The sequence below is a fragment of the Ammodytes marinus genome (genome assembly GCF_949987685.1).
Source record: "Ammodytes marinus genome assembly, chromosome: 7".
Lineage (NCBI taxonomy): Eukaryota > Metazoa > Chordata > Actinopteri > Uranoscopiformes > Ammodytidae > Ammodytes > Ammodytes marinus.
The window spans coordinates 16,690,183-16,710,934 of NC_137211.1; the positions used below are offsets into that span (position 1 = coordinate 16,690,183).

The window sequence follows — 20,752 nt, forward strand, 5'->3', positions numbered from 1 at the left end:
TACTTTCTGCAGCGGTTTTACTTACCTCTGGCACTCGAGGGAGCAGAGTTAATAATCTGCGAAGAGTTGGAGCGGATTGAGCTCAGGCTGGAGGAGGAGGGGCTCGGCTGCAAAAAAACAAAAAATAAATAAATAAATGTATTCGAGGTTTAATAAAAAACGTTTGAAAAAAAGATCATTTTCACGTGATCCGTGTTTTATATTTGTGCCATACAAATTCATACCATGTCCCCACATTCCTGCCCGTGTGTGTTTTTGTCTCAAGCCTCACCTGCATGTGTGAAGCCTCCTCGGGGTGCTCCCCCATCAGGCCGTCCGTCATTATGACAAGGTTTCCCGCTTCACTCGACGTGTGAGAGGACAGGGAGGAGGACGAGTGACGGATGGAACCGTGAAGGTTCATAGGGCTGCGGAAGAGACATTTTGAGGAAGAGAGGATATTTTACTAATCCTATATTGTTATAGCGGTGACTCTTGGAATCAAGTTAAAGACTTCAGTTCATACTGCATTTTCAGATCAAATCCATGATCCAACAGAGCTTTAGATTGTAACAATAAGCTTGTTAAAGTAGGATAATTGCTCTATGCAATGTTTTAATTAACAAAAACTGTTGTTTTATGAGACAGAGTTCCGAGGTGGTGCTGCAAATATAATTGAAACTTGCAGTCTCTCTATATGCCCCAAGGAAATTCTAGGTGTTTAATGTTATACTGTTACTGTATGTTAGTCCTGTGATAAGAGGTATGACCTCTTGGAGGGAACTTGATTTAAAGTTTATTTTAAAGATATTCTTTGGAAAAGTTTTGCCTTTTCTTGGATAGTAGCAGGCAAACAGGAAGAGGGTGGAGAGAGAGAAAGAGGGAGATGACCTGCAACGAAGGTTGCTGGCTGCAATCAAACCAACAACCTTGTACTTGCTTGGCATGCCCAGTAACCACTTGGCTACCAAGGCGCTCCAGTACTTTTAAGTTTGAACATTGATTAAAGCCTGACCACTCTTTTAAATTGCCAATTTTGGATGGGGTTTAGAGGTGGAGAAGCAGTGTTCTTCTTACCTGTGTCTGTGTATGAGGCGCACACTCTCTGGGCTCATGTGGCTGTGTGAGGAGAGGATGCCTCTGGGAGAGTTGACCCCTTGGCAGCCTGCGGGGCCGAAGCGATCCACGCCTGGAACTCCCTGCTGGGAACCAACCATGTACTGCTCTGAATATTTACACTGCTCGCACACATGCATTCAAACACACCTTTATACAGTATAAACATACAGCCACATCCGCAAGAATAAAAATTAACACGGCTAAAAGAAGAAAAGCCAAACCACCATGTGTGGGACCACTCACATGATGTAAACCTGTCCTCATCACATGGAACTGGTCAACAAGCTTCTTGTGCAGGGGACGCATCTCTGGGTGCACCAGCTTCTCATGAACCGCAAGCCCAACTCCTAGAATGTGCACCTGTTGCAGGAAATCAGATTTTAAAAAAAAATGTTAAAGCACCGGAGAGGAAAGTTACACGGTTACTACTTGAGTCTATTTAAATGTCAGTTCCACGTGATGAAATATAAAAGTGACACTTACCTGTTCCTGCATCAAATCCTTCAGATGTGTGATCCTCTCCGTATCTTCTGGGTGACTGCTGATGTAGTCCTTATCGAAGAAGGCCTGTTAAAGATGAGTACAAAAGATGAGGCTCTCGCACAACACAAAATTCACAAATCTAATTCAATCAACCAAAGCGGATGTTTCTCTTTACCTCCTGATATCTGGCGATGCCTCCGTTCACAGCAGCATCTATGACCCCATTTAGGCACATGCTGAGCGGGTTGATGTTGCCATGGTGCTGTCTGTGTTGGTACTGACTGATCAGAGTTCGCAGCTCCTGGGTCTTATTCTCCACCACGTATATGGCGTTCTCCAGAGGGCTCACCTCCACCTGGAAAAATTAATAGATAAGACATTCAATCTAATATAGGCTATAAACAACTTTATTTTATTTTTTATTTCTCCTCTATTTACTATATAGGCAAGTCATTAAGAACAAGTTCTTATTTACAACAGCAGCCTGATTAGTGACAACAGCCACTTAGGAAGGGAAGGAGGGCTAGGAGATAAAATACATTAGACATAAAATACAATTTAAAATTACATAAAATGTCAAACTAAAATTGGCAATGCGAACACAGACATCAATCAACAAATATAACACGAGAAGTGCGCAGGTACATGGATGAATATGAAGGGAGAAACCAACTTCCCCCTGGTCAATCTAACAAACTCCCTAAGAAGCATGGCCACTGAGGTGACCACACTTTAGTTGTAAGAGAGAAGGAAGAACAATGTGCAGCATAAGACCATGATAGAGAATGAATGTTTGAGCTCCTCACCACTTCTCTCCTTTCCACCTCCGCCCAGCGGGAGATCCCGGGGAGAGGACGGGAGAGGATCAGGGTCGTTCTCTCAATCCACAGGCTCTGTTGAACATGGACACAGAGAAGCAGAGGTTACATAGTCTGCTATCAACCACATCTGGGTAACTTCATGAGGAATCTAGACTGTGTGGAGAACTGACAGTGAGTTAGCTAAATAACCCGGCTAGCAAAAAGTGAAACAGCAAAACTGTTTTCTAAAGTAGCATGTAGTAAAAAGTGAAAGTGGAAAGTTCTGGTGTGGTGTGATTTCATGTTTAGGTTACTGTGGCAGAGGATATTACAGTACTATAAGTATCAGTAGTATTATGTCTGGTCCACATCCCCAAAGGCCTGCAGGTTGTAGGTTTGGTATCTACTTGTACTAGCTACAGTACACAGGGGTGAGTAAAAGTAACAAAAGCAACAACAAAAAAACTTCCAATGCAATAAGGGCTGAAATTTGTGATCGATTACTCGATCGACAGAGTGTGATAATCTCTCCTTGTCAATTCTCAAGGAAAAGTAATAGACATCAAAAATATAAAGATTTGCTGTTTTATTTGATTGTAAAATGAATAGTGTTGGATATGCTATACTGTTGGCTGGACAAAAATAAAGTCAATCAGGGTTTGAATTTGAATACGCTCTGGAAAATTGTTTAGCAAATTCCCATCATGAAAATGATCATTAATTGTAGCCCTGAATATAAAACTAAACTAAAATGCTGTAACTGCAGTTTCTTTCCAGATCTTTCAGCCTCTTCAGAACTGTGTGATCCCCTTAAACCTAATATTCCTCTCACTCTCTATTAATCTGTTAAGCCTGGTATTTATATTCCATGTTTGTCCTGCAGACCAGATTACTGTAAACCCTCTAAAAGCCACTGCATCTCTCTTACTCTTGTTTGTTGTTGCGGAAGCAATTGAGTGTCAAAGTTATGTCGCTCTCTCTCTCTCTTCTCCTCCTTGCCCTCCATTGTGTTTTCAGTCAGGCTTCTCTGTGTCGCCCCGGGACCTCTCTCTCCCTTGTGTACATGTTGTCATCGTCTCTCACTACCTCTGTGTATGTGTATATGTGTGTGTGTGTGTGTGTGTGTGTGTGTGCGCGTTCATAAATTCATTATCCTTAAATGTCCATACCGAAATTGTATTTTGTATGTCTATTCTGCACACTCTATTCTGTGTGTGCATCCATCCTGGAAGTCTGACACCTCCTGTGTTCCTTTTTCCTGTAGTTACAACCACCATATTTGTTCTACCATTTTTAGTGCTCTCAATTCTGTCTTTCCATGAAATACACTGAGCACTGCTGCCTTGGACGTACCCTGAACTCATTCTCGCGGTCCTTGGGCCCCTTGTGGAACGGCCTGTCGTAGTGGAAGCGGCTGACGTTGTTGATGCGGTAGAAGCTCTTGATCCTCTCGGGCACACGTTCCAGCTGAGGCACTTCAGAGATGTCCGACACTGGAGTCACCGCATAGATCTGCAAGTCTAGAGGCCAAGTGTCAAGGAAAGTGACAGGCAGGCAGAAATGTATATTCACAGAGGAGCAGTGGTTCAAAGGAAATGCTTACAGAGAGTGTTTGTTCTCACTGTCTGACTCTGGAGAAAAAAAAATTATGGAAATCCACTTCAACCACTTCCGATTCACCAGTTCAAGTGTGAGGATTTGCATTTTTTTTCTCAGATTCACTGCGATCGATTACTCTATCGATATGACAGAAAATGAATCTTTGAAAATTATTTGCCCTTAGATAGTTAGTCACACCATAATTTAACAATAAAAAATAAAATAAAAAACGAATTAATTTACAATAAAAAAAACTGTTGTTATATTTAAACGTGTAAGCTGTAAGTAGGATACACTGAGCGTCACTCTGCATGATGGTGTCGTCCGGTTGGTTGGGATGCTGCATGGCGATGGCTTGTGGAAATTCCCCCAGCATCCTTTGCTGGAAGTCCTCGAGCCTTTCATAGTCATAACCACGACAAACAAACTCCTTGTTCTGCAGGAAGAGGACGACAACAGCTTGACAGTGACATGCTGATGAGAAAATAGCTGTTAGACATCAAGTGAAATAGTGCTGTGGACTTTGTATTGCTTTAGTATTAATAGCACTTTCTGTTTCAGTATAAATTGTAGCTATTTTAATACTAGTAGTTAAAACAATTAAAAGGGCATGCGTTTGGATTCTCCTGCTGCCTTAATCCAGCAAGAACTGAGTTGGCGGCCACTCTGGGGCAGTGGAAACAAGTTGTGAACACCACATTTAACTCTCTTTTAGTCCTGTTTTTAAACAATTACTGTTGTGAAATATTTCAGTATGTCTCATTAGCTGCAAGATGCACCACTATGTTCATCAGCTATTCGCTAACTGGGACTGTCTGCTGTTTAGGGGACAGTTTTGTACACAGTGGGGTTTTTTTACAGCTTTTTTGCAAAATAGATTTTAGGCATAAGCAAATGACATTCAGGATATTAATGGCTGAGAAGTTGAGACTAGATGAAGTCTTACCCTGAGGAAGAAAGGAAACTTCCTGCCATAGAAGCCCATTCGAAAGAACTCAGGCTCAATCCTCTGCTGTTCGATGATGTTGTCATAGTACGCTGCCTCCATTTTCTGTCACATAATGACGAACATGCAAGAGAGTCATGATGAGTAATGATTTAATCGCACACATTATTACTGAATCCTCTGCACTTCCTGATGAGTGTGGGTGTGTACAGGTATTTAGGGCATTGTGTTTGACGCCATACTCATTATGCACTTCGCTCTGCATAAGACGATTACGATTGAAAATCAAAAAGAGAATGCTCGTATGACAATGAGATGATACAATGACTTACCCGTATCCAGCTGAGGCTCTGATAATCATATAAAGTCTCATACTGGAAAGCCAACTCCCGGCAGAGAGAGATTCCATATTCCCAGCACTGCAAAGTCATGAAATTGAAGAAATAATTGAAGCTTAAATTATTATTTATAAAGGAATTAACATATACACAAATTTACAACAGGATTTATGCAGAATCATCATGAACATGAGAGTAATATATCTGAACCAAAAGGGGCGCCATCAACAACAACATAATTTTTAAGAAGGGGGAAAATACTTTTCCTAAGAGTCTACACAAGTCTTGTTTGGCTACTGGGCTATATTTATATTCCACAGGTCAGAGCTAAAAGCAGGAGCATACACTGTATATAGAATTCAATATAGCTTTACAAATGTGTGTGATCAGCATTAATGATAGTTCAAACTCAAAGAACAATTAAGGCTCTACAGACAACACTTAAATATGCAAGTTGAACTCGTGTCAAACACCTTCATATTCCAACCGGTGAAGTAGGCCTTTAATCATAAAAGAGCCTTAGAGATCCCTGGCAGAAGATTTAAAACACTGCAAATACTGGAAAAAATTCTAAACATTTCCGTCCCACTTAAAACATTAACGAGGGCAACATTTAATTATATTTGCAAACAGCTGCCATGCCAATGAGAACAAAAAGCCCCTTGAACATAGAAAAATAAACAAAAGAGATGAAATTGAATGTGACTTTTGTTTATCTCAGTTGATTTTAGGGGTGGGAATCTCTTGGCACCTCACGATTCGATTTGATTCCGATTCAGAGGTCAACGATTCGATTCAAAATCGATTTTCAATGCATCTCAATGCAAAAAAAAATTTATGTACATACCCATGTGTGAATTTCAAAAATATATTTATATGCACATCTGAGTTTGCTCCTCAGAGTTTGCTAATCACTTCCTACTTTTGTGATGATCATTAAAGATAATCAACAGATGAATTACCTTCTCTAATATTGTATTAAGAGAAAAAGCTTTTCTTGTCACACATATGACTTTCTATGAACAGTGCAATAATCAATGCAGCTTGCATTTCAACACAATATGGAAGTATGTAAAAACTAAACCGATTCAGTTTTATTTTATTTCTAATCTCGTAAATCATGTTTCTATAGGATTTCTATTCTATTATCTAGTATTTTCTATGTCATTTCAACACATTGTACAAAAAGTATGGCTTGGAATTCAGCTCTCATACAAAAACGTAAACAGAGATAAAGCCGGTGCAGGTCACATGGGTTTGCTGCTCTCAGCCCTTTTGAAGCCACTTTGGAGACAACTCGCACATGTGTGGTGTGCATGCGCAATGGCGCATGAAGTATTAGTATTTACAAAAAAAAAAAAAAAATTATAAAAAAAAAAAAAGAAAAAAATCAATTATTAACTTTTCTGAATCGATTCGAATCGATTCCGTGAGTGAATCGATTTTAATCGGAAAATCGATTTTTTTTCCCACCCCTAGTTGATTTAGTTTTAGATTTTTATATTTATTTGATTACCTCCCCAGCAGGAACCTGTTAAAACCATTCCATCACTATAAAGCTATCTTGGCCTTGTCTCCGTTTTCGTGTTTTACTGTGCGAGAGCAAAAGGGCCGCTTTGGGTGAGAAATTGTGTGCTTTTAACATTCCCCCCTGAAACACTGGGTTGAAATCTGTCAAACCAAAAGTAAGAGGTAAAGCTATAAAATATTCACTCGCCTTGCCCTTGTTAAAGTAGTGGAGGATTTTACGGCTCAGGTTCTCCTTGCGTTGCCACTCGCTCTGACATGGGTAGTGGAGGAAATCCCTGAGGGGCCGGTCCTCCCACTGCAGCAGCTCCCAGTACAGCAGCAGGGTGAACGCTGCCTCTGTTGTCGAGGGAGGAACAGATCAGAGGTCAGCAGAATGAAAACGTTTTGTTGTGATTAACTACTATCTGGTACAGCTACAGCTGTTCTTTGTTTTACTACAGTGATGAATAGTGTTGCATTTAATTAGTCATATTTGGCTACATTAACATGCACACAATAAAGCCGCCTCTGCCAATAATATGACTAAAGCAACAACACTTAAGCCCATTAAACGATTACATAACCTGACAACTTCCCCTGATTTTCCTGTTAACATGATTGAGAGTTGCTTTAACCAGGCCTGATTACAATTGACTGTAATCTCCTCCCGAAATAGCATAATAATAATTTAGCCTTTTCCTAATATGTTATGGACAAATTTGTTATAAATACTGTAATCAAAAGAAACAGAAAAAGGGGGCTGGTGTTCAGGCACTGTGTCAGACAATGGTCTGTATTTTTCACTTTAAACTACCAGCACATATGTATCTCTACCTGACATTTAGCCAATCTATTTAGCCTGATCATATTTACCCTGCATGTCTCTATTTCCGTCATAATATATCTTCCTTATCGATGGCTGAACAAAGTATCCAGTCTGCTGTGGTGGGGTTTCACTGGTTTTCAGAAGATGACTCTCTCCAAGACTCTCTGTTTAATTGCTGTGGGCAGACTGACGGTACTTATTTTCATTTACAAAGAAAACTGTAGAGAAAAAAGGTGCGCGGGTCTGCAGCTATCCCCTTTAAAGACCCTGCACACTCACACACGTCTTCAGTTACTACACTAATTAGCCCTCTACTCAGGGTGAAGGTGGGTGGAGCAGAGAAGTATCAAAGTATTGGAGGTCAGGCCCGGTTCTAGACAGTCAGATTAGGGTGGGCCTGTAGAAATTTTAGGTGGGCACACTGGGCAGAGAGGCCGAAGATGCGAGCGTGCGCTGAGCGCGCGAGCCGGAATTTTTTGCCCTTGTAAGATCTCTGTCTGATTTTTGGCACATTTACTGTGAATTGTGTAGAACACAATATGCAAATAAACTTTGAGTGTAGCTGTGTGGGAGATTTGATTCTTGCATGTTTTTTTTCTCCCAAATGTTTATGAATAACATATAATATACATTATATACAACATAATGTATCTTTTTTTTTATCGCAGTATTAACTGTAGGCAGCCTGAGCTGATTGAAGAGAAAGCTTTGGGACTGGGCAACCTGGATGGTGGTAGTCCAGAGCTATATACTATACACATAGATATATAGTATTTCCACTATTGGCTCCAATGTCCAGCTGGGTGAAAATAGTATCCAGCCAGCCGAGGTCACAACTCTGCTAGGGGGGTCCGGGGGTATGCCCCCCCGGGAGATTTTTTTTTACCTTTTTAAAGTGAAATGCATGAATCTGGTGCAATTTGAGAGGAAAATTAAGAGGCTAAATCTGAGGAATTTTGTGTGAACAAATAATTTGGAGACACTAGGTCGGATGAATTAGAAGCTATTGAAGAAAGACACATGGATTTTCCATAGAAATATACTGTAAATTTGAAATAATATAAAAATATTATGCAGGGTCCTCTGGGATGGGCTTGGTGCTCTTTTTCCTTTACGGGACATATTTTTCTGTAATATAATGAATTCATTTAAATGCAGTGAGAGGAACGAAGCAGAAGAACTCTGTTGTCCAGTTATCTTTTTTTCCACAGACGAGGCTGAAATAGGCTATAGACTATACACAGTGCATGGGCAACTGAGGGCAGCCCCATTTTCAAATATTTTTAAATAAACTCAATACTAACTGTGCATGCCATGGACTTGAACGTGACGTGATCAGTTAACCTCGGATTACCTCCCAGATGAACTGATTCAATTATTAAGCTATTAACTATCTACCAAAACATTGTATTCCTTTTATTGTATGATAATTTACATTTACATAATATGATGTTGATATCAAACACACAAACTAAAAAAATAAAAAAATAAATTGGGGGGGCCCTGGCAGTCGGGACGCTAAGCAACCGCTCATTTCGCTTATGCCTCGGGCCGGCTCTGCTGACCAGTGACCACTATAAGCGGGTGGGTAACTTGGAGGCAGGCTGTCCTGCCCACCCAATAATACAATTAGAAGCAATGCATGGTAATGGTATATTCTTTAATATTAATTAATTGTCTGAATTTTATTTGACATTTTCTTGGACAGCGAATGAATAGGTCCGTCCAATAGTGGGTCTGGACTTCCAACTAAAAAAAAAATGTTTTATTTATTTTTTTGATTGGGTGGGCACAGCCCACATTTGGGTGGGCACGGCCCACCCTGGCCCCTGGCTACCGCCGGCCCTGTTGGAGGTCAACATGGCTGCATGTGCTCATAAAAATTATAAACATTAATGATAGACATTTATGCCATAACATGTAATCAGCTTAAATAAGGGACATCGTGTGTGAGTGGGCCTTTAACCAGAAGAAATACCGACACTATTCTGATCTTGCAATTGATGTTTTTTCCTGCAGCCGTCAGCTTTTCTTTACTATATCTATCTACAATACTTCTTCTCAAGGCTTCTCTATTGGTACATTTCTGCACATGAAGAGCAAAGGCCATGCAAAACGTTGAAATCTTGAAACCTTGCTTAAATCCAGCTTCACAAAGCTACAAAAAGCTGGGTCCACTAAATAAAATGATGACTTTAACATCACATACAATGACCCAGTAGCTCTGTTACCTGTGTAGTCTTCTGCTTGGAGATGCAGGTCACACAGCTTGTGGATGTAACGGATGTACATGTCCTCCTTGTTGACCTCTGATTTGTAGAAGTTCTGGGGTTGAATTAAAAAGAGAACAAATGATTCAAATCATACTCTGTCTGTGTGCACATTCACAAATGTGTTTTCTAAAATCCAGACTGCCGTGACTGTCTCACCATAAGGTTGACGGAACCACCGATCTTCTTGTTTTCCCCCTCGTCTCCTTTCATGCAGTCCCTGAACATAAAACAAAAACTTTTTTCCATTGCACTGACATAAATGGTTGGCGCTATTATCTGTATAACTCAATCTCCGCATACCTGTAATCCAGCAATCGCTCGACAAGTCTTGTGACTGAGGTGACGAAAGAGATCCCCGTCTCTCTCCAGGTCTCCTGCTCTATTTTCTCCAGCAGGCTGCACAGGAAAATACAGTGAGATGTTCTCACTTAAGGTGACGAGCACAGAGTCTAAAAAAGATATGAATCAAAGTGTCTCTAAATCTTAGCTGTGAGGGTATTACAACTCACCTTGGATAAGGACCAAACAGTTGGGTCCTGGGGGTTGTGACAGAGAAACACGTTAGACGGAAACACTTATGAGAGCTTAGAATTATTCTGAGTATCGCTGAAAACAGGTTTTGGTGCTTACAAGAGGCTGAAGAGCTCTCTGTGATTATCATCACCTTTCCCATCTGACACCATGCTTTCCAGCTTATCCATCAGCTCTGCCTCCACCTACACACACACACACACACACACATGAACACAGACACACACACACACACACACACACATGCGCAAACTCCCATTAAGCCAAAAGATGTGGGCATGTTATGTGGCAAAAACATGTCCAACTGCTGCCGCTGCACAACAAAAATGGGCAGCTCATTGCATAATAATGTCATAAGGACCTGTTTGAAGTTGCCGTTTTTCCTCTGCTCCCAATCCATCATGTCATGGAAAATGGGGATCATGATATTTCGCACTTCAGTCTGAGGTACCAGGGTGACGCCAAGGAAGGGGCCCATCATACCCGGGATGAAGTGGGGCTTGTTGTCACCTGCATAGATCAGATAGATAGACATAGATAGGAGACCTTGTTCTCTGTGGAAATCTAAGGGCAGGTGCTTCCCTGTGATACGTGTGCGTGTAGGAGGGGAGGATAGTGCAGAGTCGGGTTCTCTGACGCACCTAATTTTTGCCACATGCTGAAGAGCTCATAAGCCATCATCACCCTCATATCTCCACACCTACAGGGAAAATAGTGGAAAGTGAAGTATAGAAAGTTAGATAATGAATTCACTTGTGTTGGAAAGAATGCACACCAACACTGTACATATACGGTGGTTTCTTACTTGTCGTTGATTTTCTTTCTCTTAGCTGGGCCAATCGCCTCCAGCTGCAGACTGGGCTGGTTGATGTACAACACAGTGAGGCTGAAGAAGGAGTTCCACACCTAAAACACACAGCAAAAACAAACGAAACAAACTATAAGTTGATTCAGGAACACTAGTTTCAAACATTTTAATTATGGAAAAGCATAAAATATGTAGTGCCTCGGGATGTGTAGTGGGTTCCCTAAATGCTAGCCCCCGCCAGCTTCTCAGACACACAAACCTTGAAATCAAAATCTGCCTCTGAGAAGTTCTTGTGCAGTGCCGGTGACAGGAACTGCGTTGTCACTACGATGATGCTGCAGAAAGCAAACATCACACTGTCAGCTTACAAAAGGAGGTAGCTGCCAAAGTTGATGAAAAGATTTGCAACACAAGCGTCACCTTGAGAGCAGGATTATCTGAAGGGGGTCTGATCTAATGATTGGCTGTATTCCCTTACCGTCTCCGGGAAAAACACAGAAAATGGAAACGCAGACTCACTGACTAGTTAGAAGCCTCATGACGCTCCAGTCCCGGGGGAAGATCGTCAGTTTCATCAGGTTGCGGAACACGCAGAAAATCTTCAACAGGAACTCCTGCCAGGGAATATATATATAGAAACGTTAATACAGTCAAGGTATGCGGCAAGAGACCGTAATCATGCTCAACACCTGGACTCAAAGAGCATCCCACCTTCAGCTCCTCCTTGCTGTGGAAGTTGTTGAGTAGATGGTGAAAGTGGATCTCTGTCATCTGTCGGAGCAGAGAGAGAAGACAGGAGACGTACTCCCCCTGCACAGAAGGAAATGACAGACATGGTCACACATATTTTAAAAAGGTTATTCAAGAGGAAAAAAAATCACTTAATCCAACCTTTTGTTGTACTGCACTTCAAAGAGGTACTTTGAGTGGGAACTCACCGTTATCTCAGCGGTGCACTGGGGACAGCGCTGTCCTCTGGATGTCTCCACAGAGTGAGACTTGCTCATAATGGACAGCAGAGTCTGCAGCAGCACATCCAGAAGGCTCTCCACCATCATCTCCACTTCCTCCTGAACGGAAGACTCCTGAGATACAAAGAACAGGTAGAAGAAAAGCATAGAACGTCAACAACAGAGACGCTAACATGCTGAATGCCTTGATGTTTGTGCTAACACGCTACATCTACATTACCACTTTCCAATACGTCGTATTCACTCATTCAATTGAACTTTTTGTAATCACATGTGATTCCCCCAGTTATATAGAGAGTATGTCCAATAAGCAAATGGTAGAATGTACTGTACCATGGCACTAGTCTTGATTATGGAAAATATGCTGCTCAGGATGCCAGAGCAGATGAGCAGCTCCCTCTGCTGGCGAAGATGCAGGTGGATGTGATGCAGAACCACAGGCAGCAGAATACTCCGAGACTCTGCGGGAAGAGAGACAGAAGAGGAGAGGAATGTGGAAGTCATTTAAAAGCATTGTATGCACATTCAGCTTACATGTATGGTTATTATGGTATCTTCAGAAATAAAAAATATGCATAAACCTTCACATTTGTCTCACCAGGGAAGAAGAAGAGGCGGCTCTCAACTGTACGAGCAATGGACTGCAGCTTGACTACATCCATAGACTGGCCAATGTCCACTGTGCTGGGCATGCTCCCTAGGGTGCCCCTGACATATTCAGCTACCTCCTGAACAGTGAACATCTGCAGCAGCTCATCAAAGATATCAGGGAAACTGTTCAACAGCGCTGCCTGGGGGTGGAGGGGGAAACAAAGGACACAGAGGAAGAATTTGTAGTGTGTATTAACAGAATAAAATGTTTTAAACAGGCTTACACTTACACATATAAAAGCACTAAAAGAAATGCCACTTATAATTATAATATTGGTCTTTTCTGAGAGACACTGTCACAAAACAAGATAGCCCAAAATCAAGCCAGCTGTGCATCTTCTAAAATGAGCACCAATATTGTGATGTGGTGCTGAAGTGTATTACTTTCCCCAGCCAATATCTCACTCTCACTCGAGAATAATATCATCCCTGTATAAGCAGGCTTTTAGGCGCACAGCCTCTGCTGCATTGTGGAACACACACAGGGGGGCGCTGTGACTTACTGCGGTGGTCGAGAGCCCCTGAGCATGAGCAGAGAGAAAGGCATGCAGCTGATCACACCTCTAAACTGTCCAAGAGCAAGCCAAGGAAAGGAGCAACAGTCAAGCAACGGTCATAGAATGAAAACGGTGGCAACAAGAACGAAATGAGAAACAAGTTAACAAAACCAAAAAAAAATGATCAAACAAGTGAAAACTAAGTGGATGAATAAATAAATAGAGAAAATAAAAATAAACATTTATGACCAAAGATACAATAAAATAATACTGTGTGCTTCATCAGAGCGGTGAGAACACACGTATGGCTGTGAGGTGTGAACTGTCTGACCTGTGTGAACACCAGGTTCTCGGAGCTGCGGCCGTCCAGGCTGAGGACGAAGCGGATTGACTGGAACAGCTCTTGAATACTGGCTCTGAACTGCTCCTCCTCCATCCCGCATGTGGCTCTGGAGTACAGGATGCGAGACTGGACGATGAACTTGAACAGGTACTCTAGAGCCTGAGGGTTGGGGGGGGGGGAGAAATCAGACAGAGACACACGGTCATCTAAGCTTAGCTACACATCATTTGGCACTGTTAACTTCCTAACAATTAAAAAGCACTGCGCTGCTGATCATCCAGAGAAAATATTGATATAAGATATGTTTTAAATTTTCCAATCTAGCAAACAGGATATCTATTCACGTGTTCCTGACGGGACAAAAAATTCAAAATCTGCTTATTCCTAATATCATACAGTAACTTCCTTTTTCTCTCAGCAGGGAACTCGCTTACTCAAGCCTTAAATGGCGTCACATTAGTCCAAATCAGCCCCATCTGTTTCAGCTTTTTTCACATGTGTCACTAATTAACCCCAGTAGAAGGGGCCAAAACGGACCAAAGGGAATATTGTGTTATACTTTACCCTCATAGCTTCCTGGATGTGATCCTGTCGCACGACCTCGGCCGAGCGGTCCATGTACCACTTCAGACATCGAATCAGCTCTCTGCGGACACGTCGTTTGACATTACGTGAGTCAATATCGAGAGATATTTATGTTTGTGTTTGAACACATTTTTTTTCAGAATTGAGAATGAAATAAATGTTGCTTTACTTGTAAGCCAAAGCTCCAGCAAAGTGGTTTTGGATGTAGGCGTCCATCACAGGTCTGAAGTGGTAGAAACGGCTGTCCCTGAGCAGATTAATGATGAACACCTATACACACACACACACACACACACACACACACACACACACACACACACACACACACACACACACACACACACACACACACACACACACACACACACACATATTTAGAGATGTTATTCTCATTTCCTCTGCCTGCTGACAAATTAAATCTTGTTGTAGAGTATAGTCATTTGACTTCAATTTTCCTACCAGTGACTGGAAAACAAGTGGTCCATATTTATCAGTGTTGTCATCTAGAAGACAGAAGAGCGTATCCAGGACGTCTCGCAAGAACTATAAGAAAAGAAACAACACATTGAAAGGCCTGGCAGGTGACTAAAATAGAAACAAAAGGTAGCCCCTTCCCTTCATCCAAAAAAAACAATGGGAAAAAAAGTATTCTGCAAGGATAGTGTGACTTCTAAACAGTATTACATGTTTTTACACAAACAGATTATTTGGGAATATTTAAAAAGTCAACATGTACAGTGAATATTAAAATATCGTGAACATAAAGCTAACTATCATTGTTCAGTTTTTAAGAATAATATTAAATCATCTATAATAAGTAATTGCACTTTTATAAGCAAAAAGTAATCTTCCCTTTCTCCCTGTAATAGGGAGAGATAATTTAAGATAAATAATTAGTTCAATAATGACCTTGACAATCTCCTCCCCGGTAATCTGGCGTAACCTGCCGAGAATGTCCAACACCCTGTCTGGATGGGCCTTCCAGTTCAGAAGAGCCAAAAGGTCCACTGAAAGCAAAATGTAATTGATAATGTTAACCAATTTTGATGAAACACAAACACAAACATGATGTGGACATAGAGAAAAAGCAGGTAAATATTAAGTTTACCATTTTGTGTGAGTTTAGTGGAGCACAGTATCGTGGAGACCCAGAAGGTTTCTTTGGGGCTTCTCTGGAAGGGCAGGTTGGCCGGCAGGTTGGGACAGCTGTTGAAGTCCTCTTTACAGCAGGGCAGACTCAGGTACAGGCCCTGGTTACTGAAGGTGGCATTTTCATCACACTAGAGGATTTGATACCAGAGGGAGAGAGAAGATTCATTAAGGTCCGGGGATAGTTTGGAAATACAGTAGGTTTTGAAAATGACAAATATATGTTTTTACAGAACAGCACACATCTAAAATGCACATACCTTGTACACATACAGCTCATGGCTCTCATCTGACAGTGTGGTGCCATCTTCTCTCATCAGAGGGGTGAAAGCAAAACCAAAAAGTTTTTTCTCTCCTTTGTCTTTAGCTACGAAGGGAAGCACATCAGGATATCAGTCACCGTTGTACCTTGTCTGCACAGCACAAACCTTATTTGTATTACTCAGAGCATGAGCAAATCTTATCCCAATACACTCATGTACTGAGGGATGACTGCCACTGCGCTGCATTATTGACTCACTGGAGCAGTGTCTGAACTCAAAGCGTAGGTGGGAGCCCCTGAAACGATCTATGGGAATGGGAAGCTTGACCATCTCACTCCAGCGAGGGCTGTTGTTGTGGTACAGGACAAAAGAGCGATATTCACTTGTGTTGGGCTCCCCACTGCCCAAACTGATGCAGTCCTGTGAAGAAAAGGAGCATGGTAAGTTGTTTTTAATGAGAAAAAGTGTATTATAATAGATACAAATAAAAAATTAATAAATAACGTTGATATTGCATTTAATAACTTGTGTACACATGCGTCATACTTTGAGTGTGTCCCCGTCGGCATATAGCACGTAGAGCGTGACTTCGATGTTCTTCTGGACGCTCTTGCCACCCCTCTCAAACTCTCCCCGCTCCAGGGTGAGATACAGGTCATTGCGCGTGTCACCTAGGGCAAAAGACACAGGAGAAACTAGAGTTAAAGAGGAAATACACAAATGTTACATAAAAGTCTGTTTGCATGTTTGTAGGAGTGCTACTGCATAAAAAGGTCTTATGCAGCCTTTTGCGGCTATCGTGCCTCAAGTCACATTACTTGAGGTGGGGAAAACGAGTATGAAAATCAATTTAAATCTAGGGGTTTTGAGCATGGATAATGAATTCAAACATGGCACCCAGTCGCTTGAATGAAAGTTGCTCACCAAAAATATGAACCCAAACAAAAAATTATCCCGGCCTCTAGACCTTTTTTTTATTGGGATGACGCCACTTGGATATTTTCAGAAAGAAGGTTTTATAGATACAAAACCTACATGGATTACAAAAAATAATACAAAGAGTAATAATTTGCCCTGTTTTCAGTTCCAGGTTTCATTTTAGAATTTTACGGTTGTCTCTTTTAAAGCCAGAGGTAATTTCTTTTGTTGCAATACCGAGAGTGACCACTGGGACAAACCGCTTGAGGCTAGTTGATCAATGCTAAATTAGCAGCTACGAGCATTACACTCGCATTACATACAAGTCTCCAGCAGAACTGTTGGTGGTCACGTTGCACTGTGGGTGATGTAGGCACTTTGTAAGTTTTTACAAAGAAGAAGAATGCCTTGCTCGGAAAAGAGGTCATTTGACCTCAAGCAATTTTGCCTGGTGAAATAAAGGTTAAATAAAACAAATAAAAATGCATAATTAAAAAAACTAAATCTCTGGCTCAGTTGCATAGATTTTAATTATTAAGTGTCTTTTTTTCTGTCCATTGTGCGTCAGACATTGTAAGCAGAGAAAGCAACGTTGGCACTCTTAGGCTTGATGCAATATCTAGGGCGTCACAAGCAAAATCCTTATCCTACAGCACCGTCTCAGCCTTTGTAGCTTGGGTTTCAATGTAACTCACAACAACAACAAGACAAAGACATCTCAGAAATTCCCAGACTACAATAACGTACATGTCTCCAGCCTTGCAATGTTAATAAGTTATAATGTGCACGTCAGCCTCTGCTCCACAGATGAGCGAGTGGTCAACATAAATTAAGATGATGTGCGGACTAAGATGTGCACCACACGTCATTGTTCTTGTCAATGAGGAATGACCCAGCTGAGTTGTATTACACTGTAGCTCATGACTGCCTCAGCAGTTGGGAGGTCAGTGTTTAATGGAATGAATATCAGTGGCAACAGCGGGGGAAGATATTGCAGTTATTTATAAAATCAGATTATAATTATTTATATCCAAATCATTACCTTAGGGACAGATGAGTCATAAAGGTTGGGAGAGGAGAGGATCATACATTCTCAGTAGACACAAGGCAGAGCAACATTATCTGATGAAATATACCGAAATAAACACACACACCTCTCCGTTTCTATTTCTCTTTGAGTTATCTTTGAAGACCTCTGCTCTTCATAGCTTGCTCAGCACCTGACCTAAATGCGGATATCACACAAATAGGGAGTGATGGACTGAGAGTCTCACCCAGTGGTGGAAGAAGTAATCAGATCCTTTACTAAAGTAAAAGAACAAAAGGAACTACCAGCTAAAAAAAAGTTAAGTATTCAAACTAAAAGTGGCTGTGCGGAATAATGTCCCTTTTGAGTGTTATATTATTATTATTATTGCATTATTAGATATTTATAATGATGCACCAATGTGTAAGTGGTATTTCACTGCTGTAGCTAGTCGACGTGTGTCTAGGTTTGGATTGTTTTTATTTATTTAGGTGATTCGGTGTTGAACCTTGTAGTGTCAAAAAATAAATGTGGCAGACGTGCAATTATTACTGCGGTAGAAAAAAAGAATAACAAAGGTAAGGACATTTTTTGGACTTTTCTCTAAGCTTTGAAAAAAGGCCACTTCTACTGTTCAAATTCCATACACATATTGTATTTAATAGGCATGTTTAATGTAAAATCCTGACCTGAAAAGAAACTCTAACTATCTGGTACAAAGTAAAGGTGTTTTACTATGAAATAGATGGAATTTAATTCAAAATACAGTACGTAAGTTAAGCACCTATTTATGACTCTTCATCCTTTAACCTCACCCTTCCTTTTCTTATGTCCATCTTGCTCTATCCCTTCTCCTCCTTCATCTGAATCCTCTGTCACTGTTCTGTGACCTTCACCTCTTTTCATTCCTCTAAGCCATCTGGCCTCTGGTCAGAACCTCCCTGTGCCTGATACCGCCCACTGCTCCTTGGCCCTCCATACCTGGCAGGATGACATCTGGGAAACCCAGTTTGCGTGTGAGTGCCAGGGCCCTGTTGAACACAGCCTGGTTCTCTCGTCGGATCTGCTCCAGCTCACCCCGCAGCAGCTGCAGGGAAATGATGAGGCCTGGGGGCACGGGGAGGGTGGGCATATGTGTGTGTGTGTGTGTGTGTGTGTGTGTGTGTGTGTGTGTGTGTGTGTGTGTGTGTGTGTGTGTGTGTGTGTGTGTGTGTGTGTGTGTGTGTGTGTGTGTGTGTGTGTGTGTGTGTGTGTGTGTGTGTAAATGAGGGGGAAAAGGACAAATAAAGAAGTGTGGGGTTGTGGGAGGGAATTGGGATTGAAGGGATCCAGAGAGGGGACAAAGAAGAAAGGAGATGGGAGGGACAGAGGGGTATTTAAAGGACATTAGTCAGAACGAGGGGGTGGAGAAGAAGACAGACAGAGGAGTGGATGAAGAGACGTGATGGGAGCCATGGAGAACAGAGCGAGGGAGGAGAAACGGTGGGGTGGAATTACATAACGAAGAAAGGAAAAATATGGGTACAAATCTTGTGACACATTTTTGTAAGGCATGAGTCATATATCAAACTGTGAGACACATAAAAAGGGAATTAATAATTAATAAGGGGACTTCACACTTACAGTTAGGCCAGTTTTAAAGATGTACCACAAAATTTAAAGAGAGATTTTTCTTGTTAATGTATATCTGTCACAAAAAAAGGTCTGAAAGTGGTTCAATATTTTAAAATTCAATTGGCATGTTCAATTGTTAAAATATATCATTTTAGAAAAAAATTAAGAATTTGAAAACTTTTTGAAATTCTATACGGCACAATTTATTAAGACCAAAGACACAGTGAGATGCATTATTTTTCCATAGGGGCTGACCCATTGGCTGAGCTGATTTATTTGTGTGTTTTACTCCTCTTGTTGATTATTATCGTAGTGACCGTTTGGGAAATGTGCCTATTTGCTATTAAAGCTAATGATTTGATTAATTCGATGTACATGACATGACAATCATTTAAAAAATTATTTAAATAAAGTAATTTCCAAACAAAAAATTAATACAAATCTTAAAATCCATAGTTGCAGTTTCTCATATTTATTTCTCAGAAGTATGTGGCTGTTTTTTAAAGTCTTCTATGATACAGAAAATAAATATATTCTTGTGTTTTAGTGCAATAAGATATTTGCATGCCAGTTGATCAGACAAAAAAAAGCAATTTGGAGAAATCACCTTTAGGAAATATTATCTGACATTTTATAGACCAACCTATTAAAAAGTGCTCTGCAGTACTATTTGCTTTCTTGCCAAGATTGAGAAGAAAATATTGACACCACTCTCTTATTTGTCCTTTAAATATGAAGCTACAGCCAAAACTGGGTTAGCTTAGCTTAGGACAATTTCTATTTCTTGGCCAGGAGAATAAGACACTGCTCCCAGCCAAGACAGTATAGTCCCTTTACTTATGCCCCTATAAAATCCACAAACTGTAGATATGACCGGTTGGGAATTGTCTTAGAGCAAAACATGGTCCCCACCTGCTTACCCACAGCAAGCTGCTTTGGATGAAACCCTTAGCAAACAAAAGTTGACTGCCTTTAACTTTTTTTATCTTTAAATTGCATAAAAACAAAAAAAGGCGCAAAACTAACCCCGGGGAGATTACATAGGTAGCAGATCTGTAGAGACAACATATTTACCATAGTTGGTGCTGGGAGCTGAATACTTGGTGTTGGACTTGCGGATGATGTTCTCCTGTATCTGGTGCCACTCGTTCTCATTGTTACATCTGCAGAGAAAGACAGTAGGGTGGGACTGTTAACAACGCACCCATAAGTGGTTCCAGATGGAGGGATCGGGATTTTGCGCATGGGGACTACACCAACAGCATGTGTCCCAGAGACCATTTCCTCCTGGAGAAAAGGTAGCAGCAGGGGGAGGTGCTATCAAGCAGCACATTAGCCCAAATGCACAGCTCACTAAGCAGACCTGACAGCCAGCTCTCTACCAGCCTTTTTCATTACTGTGGGCCCTTAGGCCCCTGGGATGGCATGGGGAAATGCACAGACTGGAGCGTTATAAGAGCCGACAGTTTGGAGGCAGCTCAGCACTGAATCACTGCTGGCTTTTTTAAAAGCGAAGAGCTCTT

The 20,752-nt window shown here is 41.2% G+C and overlaps 1 protein-coding gene across 1 annotated transcript in view; it reads right to left on the reverse strand.

The window, feature by feature from the left end:
* The window catches only part of LOC307252627 (dedicator of cytokinesis protein 3-like), a gene marked incomplete at both ends in the record, with an annotated part of 48,765 nt that overhangs the window by 2,602 nt on the left and 25,411 nt on the right, over nucleotides 1-20,752 (reverse strand). Inside the window, 39 exon segments of the mRNA XM_080030346.1 lie at nucleotides 26-107; nucleotides 272-407; nucleotides 1,057-1,199; nucleotides 1,342-1,458; nucleotides 1,582-1,665; nucleotides 1,757-1,936; nucleotides 2,388-2,474; nucleotides 3,735-3,901; nucleotides 4,275-4,416; nucleotides 4,927-5,031; nucleotides 5,259-5,345; nucleotides 6,982-7,130; nucleotides 9,831-9,924; nucleotides 10,029-10,089; nucleotides 10,173-10,268; nucleotides 10,382-10,408; nucleotides 10,503-10,588; nucleotides 10,765-10,913; nucleotides 11,045-11,103; nucleotides 11,209-11,309; nucleotides 11,471-11,546; nucleotides 11,731-11,825; nucleotides 11,923-12,021; nucleotides 12,150-12,296; nucleotides 12,516-12,643; nucleotides 12,781-12,973; nucleotides 13,337-13,372; nucleotides 13,375-13,401; nucleotides 13,662-13,832; nucleotides 14,238-14,319; nucleotides 14,428-14,528; nucleotides 14,718-14,801; nucleotides 15,168-15,265; nucleotides 15,367-15,538; nucleotides 15,668-15,774; nucleotides 15,928-16,090; nucleotides 16,217-16,341; nucleotides 18,597-18,722; nucleotides 20,304-20,392. Coding sequence (XP_079886472.1) covers nucleotides 26-107; nucleotides 272-407; nucleotides 1,057-1,199; nucleotides 1,342-1,458; nucleotides 1,582-1,665; nucleotides 1,757-1,936; nucleotides 2,388-2,474; nucleotides 3,735-3,901; nucleotides 4,275-4,416; nucleotides 4,927-5,031; nucleotides 5,259-5,345; nucleotides 6,982-7,130; nucleotides 9,831-9,924; nucleotides 10,029-10,089; nucleotides 10,173-10,268; nucleotides 10,382-10,408; nucleotides 10,503-10,588; nucleotides 10,765-10,913; nucleotides 11,045-11,103; nucleotides 11,209-11,309; nucleotides 11,471-11,546; nucleotides 11,731-11,825; nucleotides 11,923-12,021; nucleotides 12,150-12,296; nucleotides 12,516-12,643; nucleotides 12,781-12,973; nucleotides 13,337-13,372; nucleotides 13,375-13,401; nucleotides 13,662-13,832; nucleotides 14,238-14,319; nucleotides 14,428-14,528; nucleotides 14,718-14,801; nucleotides 15,168-15,265; nucleotides 15,367-15,538; nucleotides 15,668-15,774; nucleotides 15,928-16,090; nucleotides 16,217-16,341; nucleotides 18,597-18,722; nucleotides 20,304-20,392 — 4,271 coding nt within the window.